At 52.4% G+C, this 9,677-nt stretch overlaps 1 protein-coding gene and 2 non-coding genes across 3 annotated transcripts; 1 reads left to right on the top strand and 2 right to left on the bottom strand.

Moving 5' to 3' along the window:
* Positions 1–573: 573 nt before the first annotated feature.
* On the bottom strand, positions 574–645 carry TRNAD-GUC. Its single transcript has one exon. It is a non-coding gene; the product is annotated as a tRNA-Asp (tRNA).
* Positions 646–3,440: 2,795 nt separating this feature from the next.
* Positions 3,441–4,399, bottom strand: LOC102247502 (60S ribosomal protein L15-like). The gene is made up of 2 exons (XM_014528538.1): positions 4,005–4,399; positions 3,441–3,762 (listed from the first exon to the last, which is right to left on the bottom strand). Exons 1-2 carry the CDS (start codon positions 4,344–4,346, stop codon positions 3,487–3,489), a joined length of 618 nt encoding a protein of 205 aa, XP_014384024.1. The 5' UTR covers positions 4,347–4,399; the 3' UTR covers positions 3,441–3,486.
* A 2,272-nt stretch (positions 4,400–6,671) lies between these two features.
* On the top strand, positions 6,672–6,744 carry TRNAV-CAC. Its single transcript has one exon. It is a non-coding gene; the product is annotated as a tRNA-Val (tRNA).
* The last annotated feature ends 2,933 nt before the right edge of the window (positions 6,745–9,677 follow it).

Here is a 9,677-nt window from a genome sequence, read left to right as displayed (position 1 = left end):
TGCGAGGAGGGTCCCGCCGACGCCCGCGCAGCTGCAGAGCGGGAGCGCGCGGGCCCCTCAGGTTTAGGAGAGAGGCAGCTCCCGAGACGGAGGAGGGGAAACGCCGGGCTCCGGGGGGAAGGAAGCCAGCGTTGGCTAAAAGTGGGTGCGCGGACGTGAAGAGAAGAAAAAGCTGCCCTGACCGGGAATCGAACCCGGGCCGCGGAGGTGAGACCACCGAATCCCGACCAGCAGGGAGGGCCGGGGAGCCGCGCCTGCGCCTCCAGGGCACCCTCCGCGCCAGCCCCTGGTCTCCAAGCTCAGCCTCCTGTCGTCCCTCACCACCAGGTGCCCCGCTCTCTTCCTGCCTCAAAACACTACGAGCCTTCGTGTCCCGCACTCGCACGCAGTCGCGCCCCAGCGTCTAGAGCTCAGGATCCCCAGGCCTTTCCAGGCCCAGCTCCTAGGATCCAGCCCTCAGCGCACAGTGGGCACCAGGTCCCCGGAGCCTCGCAAAAGGTCCAGGCTGTACCGCCCCCACAGAACTCGCACCGAGGACAAGGACAGAGCCAGCGACCAAAATGCACGTGCTACCTCCCCGTCGGGGAATCGAACCCCGGTCTCCCGCGTGACAGGCGGGGATACTCACCACTATACTAACGAGGACGGCTGCAGGGGCCCTGGACACGGCCCTATCTGTGGCCGCCAGCCGGCGCCTGCACTGCCCTCCACGCCCTGCCCAGTGCAGGGGTCCGCCTGCCCCCCCCCCCCCCCATGTCAAACCAATGGCGTCCTCCAGCAAAGCAGCCGGCAACGCGACCTGGAGATGACTCGGAGCCTGTCCCCGACCCAACCACGACACGGGTGGCGCTGAAAACCGAGTGCGCGCTGCCCGTGGCCTCCAAGGCGGGGGCTGCGCCGGCAAGAGGCCCGAAAAGGCCAGCGGGACCGCAAGGAGAAGCACGTGGGCGGGCGTCGCGCCCGGGCCCAGGATGGACGGCCGCCGAGTTAGGCCAGTCAGCTGTCCCTGCTCCCATCGGCCACGCGGCCCGTCCATAGGGCACCCCGACCGCCGCCTGACTCCAGCGACGCCGGGGAAGGCACAGGGGTTCGCGATGGGTCTCAGCCACGTGAGCGCTGATACAGCTAAACCTGTGGTCAGGATGGCTGAGCGGTCTAAGGCCTGCGTTCAAGTTCCAGTCTCTCCTGGAGGCCTGGGTTCAAATTCCACTCCTGGCAGCCATCCTACTTTTTGGCTTGCCAAATAAAACCCCTGTCGCCCACGATCGACACCCATCGCAGCCCTTTCCGACCATGGAGCTGTTTCCGGCTGCACCCTTGCGGCCCCTGCAGACTTGGCCTGCGCACCCCCGGCAGAGGCGCGGCAGGTGGAGTCCAGCTGCCAAAAGCTCGCGCTTCTGATTCCCAACGCGCCCCACAGAGCGCGAGCCCACCTCCCCCCATTCTATGATACTGCTCTTACCGTCTGTCTAGTGCAGGGGTGGGCAACCTCTGGCTCGCGTGCCAAACATGGCACGCCAGTAACTTTTGCTGGCACGGGAAACCCTCTCTTATAATCTTCCATTTACAATTTTTTTTTTAGTTTAACAGACATTTATTCCTTTAGTTGAACAACCTCTACACACAAAACAGATGGTTTGAAATTTGAGTGGAAAGGAATTTAGGTCTTAAGAGGTTTTATGAGTTTGCTACATGTTTTCTGGAAATCATTTAACCAAGCCTTTTAAGACCCATGAAGAAAATAAGAAAAATTGGTTAAAAAAGGAAACCAGCAATTAGGATTTTAGAACCAAACTACCTATTAAGTCAGCAAACCCAGAATTGGAAATTGGAGCCAATTCCTCTTCTATATTTCCTACACGCTCAGATTCACCCTGGGAAACAGAAGCCTAGTCTATTTTAAGATGAGAGGCAAACATAATGTGGTGGTATGCTTTAACATTAAGGTGAGCACAATTGAAGGCCTGGAAAGTTTGTGGAATGGTAAGGATTTTGAGGGTAGTTTGAGCAGGGATGAGAAAAATAATTGTAGACAATGCCCCAGGTTAGACTGGAAACCTTAAACTTGTACTGACACCAATACATGACTATTCTCGGTAACATTATAGGAATAATGGATATAGTGGGTTGGCCCAAGATGACTTATAAGACTAAATGAACTAAGCACAAGTACCCTTAAGTAAAGTCAACCGCATTTTCCCCCTTAACGTGGCTAACGGGTTCATAATAGTTATAACACAACACACCTTACAGTTAATTCCCCTTCTCATTTGGTCAATTTCCATCAATTTCAATACACACCAATGTCATTACTATTACTACTTTGCAGGAAATTCAGTCATGGGATTGAATCAGGGCTTCTAATGTTTACGTGAAAGTGAATGGTACTACAGAGACCAAACCAGTTTTGTTTAGGTGAACTAGAGTGTTTAATTTTAAGAGAACCCTCTTTCAACAGAATCATTCAATTCTCCTAAAAAATGGTGGCATCCTTTTAAACTTTTCTTCTTTCAGAAGCAGCAGATATTGGGTTTTAATCTAAAAAATGTGAACCCCCTACTTAACTTTCATTTTTCTGCACAGGACCATGAGAATAGATTAGGTTATCTTTCACATTTCCAAGCAAAATTCAAACTCCAAAAAACAGCTCCTTGAGAGTAAACAAGCAGAGAGCACTGCATTACCCTAATAAAGCTGTAGGTTTCATCACATGCACCAACGAATCTACTGGCTAGTTTTGCACTCCTTCACAGAATGTTACACCTATACCAAACACTGACATAGGAAACTCCCTAATAAGATGAAGCAGCGATTTTCAATCAGTATACTGTGGCACACTGGTGGGACACAATTTTTAAAACATGCAATACCTGACTAGTCAGGGGCACTAACCTCTAGCCCGCTTAGATTGTCAAGTTAAAAAAGAATGGATCAAAATACCTATTTTTGGTCAGATTGGCAAAACATTACTCTTTGGTGTGCTGCAGAATTTTAATAATTAATTTATGTGTGCCATGAGATGAAAACGGTTGAAAATCACTGACATAAAGCCAAGACAAAAGTGTATCTTTTTAAAAAATATATATTTTATTGATTCTCTACAGAGAGGAAGGGAGAGAGATAGAGAGCTAGAAACATCGATGAGAGAGAAACATCGACCAGCTGCCTCCTGCACATCTCCCACTGGGAATGTGCCCGCAACCCAGGCACATGCCCTTGACCAGAACGGAACCCGGGACCCCTCAGTCCGCAGGCCGACGCTCTATCCACCGAGCCAAACCGGTTTCGACAAAAAAAAGCGTCTATCTTATGAGTAATGAGACACACCATCACTTATAGTCTTCAAACATTATTGCACTTTAACTTTTATAATGTGACAATGCATTCATGACAATCTGCAGACTAGTTTTAACAAATCAAAGAACACTTTTAAGCAGGCATGACTGTCCTAAATTGTTTATTAGGTAAGGATTTTACAAACATTACTTATATTAGCGGTAACGGTGGAGCTGGAGAGTATTGGCGCCTTCTCCAAGCTGCACGGCGAGAACCACCAATAGTGTGGTGGAACTTGTGGCCCTTCCCGAGGCCACGGCTCTTGCGGCCCGCAGATGTCAGCTCTCGCATCTCCCTGTGCTTGTGGGCTGGTTTGGTGATCCACTGGGTGTCAGGATTTCTTCTGATAGCTTTATGGAATGGATCAATGAGAATAACCTCAAAGAATCTGTACGTGGAATCTTCACCAACCCAGTAAGAATTCAGGACTCTCAGAGCCCCACAGTGGCGTCCAGCTCGCTCCTCGGCAACAAACTGAAGACTTCGAGCAAACTTCAGCGGGTTAACGCTGATGGACAGGCTGGCCGTAGGTCGCACCCTTAGGAACAGGGCGCTTGCGGCCCACCGCGGCGCACACGAATCCGATATATGACGTAACCTTGCTTGGCCTTGTAGCCCGGCCTGCGCGCTTGTCGAGCCGGGTGGGGCGCGGCGCCCTGTGGAGCGAGGACTCTCAGAGCCCCACAGTGGCGTCCAGCTCGCTCCTCGGCAACAAACTGAAGACTTCGAGCAAACTTCAGCGGGTTAACGCTGATGGACAGGCTGGCCGTAGGTCGCACCCTTAGGAACAGGGCGCTTGCGGCCCACCGCGGCGCACACGAATCCGATATATGACGTAACCTTGCTTGGCCTTGTAGCCCGGCCTGCGCGCTTGTCGAGCCGGGTGGGGCGCGGCGCCCTGTGGAGCGCGAGAGTTGGCGGTACTGCCAGCAGCGCACCCGGAGAAGGAAGCGCATTGCGTCCGACTGCTTCTTCCTCCATAGATCCTGGATGGACTTGTAAGCGCCCATCTTGGTTTACCTGATGGCTGCGGCCAGACGGAAAGGAAGCTACAATTTTTTTCTTAATATCGACTTTTTTATTTTTCAAATAAATTCAGTGTAGGTGCATCTTAGATAAATAAATAATTTTACATAACAAGTTATCTTAAAGACCATAGACATGGATTGACGAGAGAGGGGAAGAGCAATTTCTATGCCTCTGCCTTAACTCTCCCTGCCTTCCTAGATTTGACCAGTGTTTTGGTTTCATCTACATATGCTTGTGAATCTTTGTTCTCAGTGATGAATTTTGTTAAGTCTCGTAATAGGAGTAGCCTGACGGATGAAAGTAGTAGCTCGTGCATATCTCTGAAGGTCATGAAATATAAGCCTGATGTAAAATCTCTGTCATCAGTGATGCAGCAGCAAAAGTCCCCCTGATAATATCAAACGAAGTCAACATTTTCTGTCGGACTATCAGTGTACATGTATACATTTAAAAATGAATGTATTTTTCATCATCATATACTGTGTTTTTGATGCTCGAATAAATTTTATTATTTCTTCAAGGTTCTTCACATACATACACCTTAAGAGATATCAAGTAGGCGTAACATGTTCTCAAAAAATTAGGGTTGGCACGCAGAAGAATTTTGAGTCAGAGATTTTGCTGGTTTTGGCACGCACTCACAAAAAGGTTGCCCACCCCTGGTCTAGTGCGTTTGAAGGTACCATTTCAGCATCTCTACCTCCTTCTTTCTTCTTAGAGATGCTCAGAATTTGTCAGCCATAGGCTTTGAGCGGGATTAATCCCACTGCTGACTTCAGGAGTGGCCTGAACTGGTAAGCTAAGCAGCACGGCCCCCTTTATCTCTTCAATGATGCTCTCTGGGAGAGGAAGCCCTTGTTCCTGCAGGAGATGCATCAGAGCCTGTGGGCCAAGCCGCTGGTGGTGTTTTGAGAACAGGAGTGAACAGCCTGCTTAGGAATGGAGTCCACATTGACATTGAGGAAGGACCAAGAGAAGCAAAATAATTTGGGGGCCTGTATCAAACCCAGATTTACCTGGGAATGTGAGGTGGTTTCCCTCATTATTAAAGCTGATTTATGGATTTTCTGTTAGAGCGGCTCAGCCTGATATACTCTCTACCCACTGAGCGCTCAGGCCACTGGTGTTTCTGATGCCTCTCGAGTTCTACAGGGGCTCAGGCGGGTCACCTACCATCCTGGGGTTCTCACCCCCCCCCAACTCCCTCTCCTTTGCTTATTCAGCCCACACCCACATTCTCCAGGCTCTTGCCAGACCCCAGCTGTGGGAGCAGCCAGTCAGCAGGGGCCACTGCAGTGCGCTGGGCATTTGCACCAGCCAACAGCAGATTAGTGGTCACTGCTGTCTTAGTAATTCTCTCATCCTTTTCTTCATTTTCTAATGCCTTTCTCACCTGTTTCATCCCCAAACTGTCTCCATTCCCTGCCTCCCCAGATAATTTCACTCCATACCATTGAGAAGATGAGGTCATTTAACCTCATTTTCAACAAGGTGTTTGGGGTCCTAAACGCCATCCACAGGGGTTTCTTGCACCCCTGCAGGCCCACTCTCTCACTCGGGCCTCCGGGGTGGGTGGGTCTGCACTCTCTCCCGCTTCCTCAGATGAGAGGGTGCAGTGCCTGTAAGAGCAGGTATAAGCCGACGTTAACGGCTGTCGGATTTACTTAGCTCAGTCTCTTTGTCTTTACACATTTTAAAACACCTTTAACACTTCCTTCATTGCAGTGTTAGAAACTAAATGTGAAAGTGCGGAAAAGGGACACCTCCACACAACCTCTCCGCCTGTGCGTTTCCGGTCCTGAGAGACCCCTCACCGCACACGCGACCACTCCTTCACCGTGTGCGGGGCTTCCCCGCGCCCAGCACTTCTCTGTGACCCGTGGTGTCCTACAGCCAGCTGTGAGGGTGTTTGTGCGGTCAGTGACGAGACTCCCAGGAAAGAAAGACATAGGAAGGAGCAAACGGAGTTTTTCCTCGACAAGTGCCTCCTGAATCAAGTGCTGGCAAATGTAAGGTGTATTTTCATTTTTTCAAATATGAGCTGGAGTCCCTGTGTTGGCCAAGTCCCCAGGTCTCCTGCTGCCTGTCGTTGGCACCATTTCCCGGCCGGGGCGCCAGGAAACTACGCTCCCTGCCCGGCTGCTCCGGGGGCACCGCTGGCCAGCACCGCGGGGCCCAGAGCCCAGTGGGCCGAGCGAGGATTGCGGTTTCCGGGCAGTGGGGACGTGGGTTGCTGGGGGTGGCACCTGGCAGGGACGCGCCCTCGAGGACTGTTAAGGGCTTTGCAAACACCTTCATTGTTGGGGGTTTCCGTAGTGTAGTGGTTATCACGTTCGCCTCACACGCGAAAGGTCCCCGGTTCGAAACCGGGCGGAAACAGCCACGGTCACCTTTTGCCAGCCTCCTCCCCATGCCCATCAGTCCCTGTTGGTCCGGCACTTCCGGAGTCTGGTCTGCCCTGAGCACCCTCCTCCTGGCTCCGCCCCGCCCAGCCCCGGGTGGTGGACCCCATGTGGCCACACACGGTGGGGGGGAGGGGCGCCGGAGGGGGACTACTAGTAGGTGCCCTACTCCGTGAAGTGTGACGTGCGCCAAGCCTGCGTGTCCCTGCCCGGGCACCTGCTCCCTGGTGGCCACCTCCTCCCCCCCCACCCCCGTGTCCCACTCCTGCCCTGTGTCCACCCCCTCCCCCGTGTGCACCTCCTCCCTGAGCTGTTCCTTTAAAAGGCAACTGAGGATCAGCCCCCAGGGCAGCTCTGGGCCAGGGGAAGGAGCCAGCAGCTGTCTTAACTGAGCACTAATTCAAAAGAGATCTGCATCCCAGCATTATTTACAGCTAGAGGACCTGAGCTCGAAATTCGTGCATGGGGTGGGGGGGGGGTGTCCCTCAGCCCGGCCTGAGCCCTCTGGCAATCCCAACCCCTCTGATAGGGTCCCTAGGCCTGGCGGGTGATCAGGGCCTATCAGGGCTTTCCTTCTCCCCTCCCACCCCCGCAGCTGGCCCGCACCGTTGCTGCCACTGCTTGCCGTCTATGCACGCTTCCCCCCTCCGCCCCTCCCCCCTTCACCGGTTGCCTCCCTCTGCGGGGGACAGGCTTGGGGTGCAATCACTTGGCTGGCCTGGGCCTCCCTCTGCGGGGCAATCGTGGGGCGATGGCAGGCCCCCAATCGCATCGCACCCGCCTTGGCTGGCCTGGCGCCAGTGGGTGTCATAGTGTGGTCATCCGGACAGTTGTTCTGCTGTTCGGCCATTTGGTCGATTTGCATATTACACTTTTATTATTATAGATAGCCAAGACATAGAAACAACCTAAGTGTCCATTGACGAATGAATGGATAACAAAAATGCGCGCGCACACACACACACACACACACAAAATGGAATACCATTCAGCCATCATACTATATAATAAAGGGCTAATATGCAAATTGTCCCTTTGGGAGTTCAACCAGAAGACTGGGAGTTCCATTGCTCGCTATGACATGCACTGACCACAAGGGGGCAGCATGGAACATGGTGGGTGACCAGCAGCAGCGGTGGAGCATTGAGGGAGCGAGGGAAGGAGGAGGCAGGGAGGCCAGGAGGCGGAGAACCTGATCAGCCTTGATTGCTGGCCAGGCCTAGGGACCCTACCTGTGCACAAATTTCATGCACTGGGCCTCTAGTAAAGAATAAAATCTTGCCATTTGTGACAGCATGGATGGACCTTGAAGGCATTATGCTTAGTGAAAAAAAGTCAGAGAAAGACAAATACCATATGATCTCACTGTATAAGGAGTTAGATTTTATAGGACCAGAAAAATGAACTTAGGAACCTAGACTTTTTAGTGTTACTTTTTGTGTTATTGAAAACTGTAAAGGAAATTAGAGATACATGCTGAGGTGGTAGCCCTCAAACGTTCTCTATAGAAGGCGAGACCACAGTGTGACAAAATGGTCCGTACTTTTAGGGGAAGTTCAGCACTAAGCAACCGCCCCCCGCCCCCCCGCCGCCCCCGGGGAGTTCACTGCTGAGGCCATGAGATGTAGGGTGGTCCACACACAGGACTTTCTCCTCATCCCGCTGGAGGCCACATTCAGGGTGGGCTAGTCTCTTCCAGGAACTGAAGAGGATGTGCCAGCTCCCCCTCCCCCATGTCACCTGACATCAGTGGTCAGTGAGACCGGGGAGTCCTGTCCCCCCCCCCCCCCCCCCATCAGCCTGGCCTGGCTCAGGAGACTCACTCTGCATCACTACCCAGCACTATTTCTCACCAGGGTTTCTCCCAGGCAACGCCTTGTGGGCTATTTCCCTAGGTACACAGAGACATGGCTGTGTATGACCTCTTTCTGGCCAGAGGTCATGGCAATCCTCCACCAAGAAGCTGAAGTTTCTTCCTGATTCTCAGCTGAAAAACGAAAATCTTGGCTCTTAGAGCCTCTCACGCCTCTTCCCCTACTTCCTCTAAAACTTGACTGCTGCTGACTCTTTGCTATTCCGTGGCTCATCATCTGCCCCACACCCCGTGACTCTAATACCTGAGCAATTAAAGGGTGTGGCCGAAGCAGACAGGGGCAAAAATTTCTTCCTTTGTGGTGCAGGGTGTGGGGGCTAGTTCTGAAACTGCTCTCCCATGGGGGAGACTTGGGCTAAGAAAGAAAATGAGCCCTGCTCCAGTGGCTGAGCAGTAGCCCAGGATCCAGGAGGTCACTGGTTTGATTCCCGATCATGAAACTGTTGTAATTTCCTAGGGACAGAAGGGTCTTTATTCTAATGAGGTGACTCTGGTGGCTCCGGCATGGGACTGGTCACCTGAGAGGCCATGATGAGAAGCTTGGAATTTTCAGTCCCACACAATCCTCCAGAGACGGGGGAGCTGGGAATGGAGTTAATAATCCATTAGGCCTATGTGATGAAGGCTCCATAAAAGTCCCGAGACCTTCCAGGTGGGTGAGCACATGGAGGTGTGGGGAGAGTGAAGCCCGAGCCCTTCCCACAGCCCTTGCCTCAGTCCCCTTCCGCCTGGATGCTCACCTGTACCCTCTATCACATTGTTTTTTAAAAATACGTATTTCAGAGGAAACCAAGATGGCGGCATAGGTAAACACCAGAAATTGCTGCCTCCCACAACAAATTAAAAAATACAACTAAAAGCCGAAACCAGTTTGGCTCAGGTGATAGAGCGTCGGCCTGCAGACTGAAGGGTCCCAGGTTCGATTCCGGTCAAGGGCATGTACCTGGGTTGCGGGCACATCCCCGGTGGGGGATGTGCAGGAGGCGGCTGATCGATGTTTCTCTCTCATCGATGTTTCTGACTCTCTATCTCTCTCC

The sequence above is a fragment of the Myotis brandtii genome, unplaced genomic scaffold (genome assembly GCF_000412655.1).
Source record: "Myotis brandtii unplaced genomic scaffold, ASM41265v1 scaffold64, whole genome shotgun sequence".
In the NCBI taxonomy this organism is placed as follows: domain Eukaryota; kingdom Metazoa; phylum Chordata; class Mammalia; order Chiroptera; family Vespertilionidae; genus Myotis; species Myotis brandtii.
The sequence above is the reverse complement of the archived record's forward strand: the minus strand, read 5'-3'. Positions and strand labels throughout refer to the sequence as shown.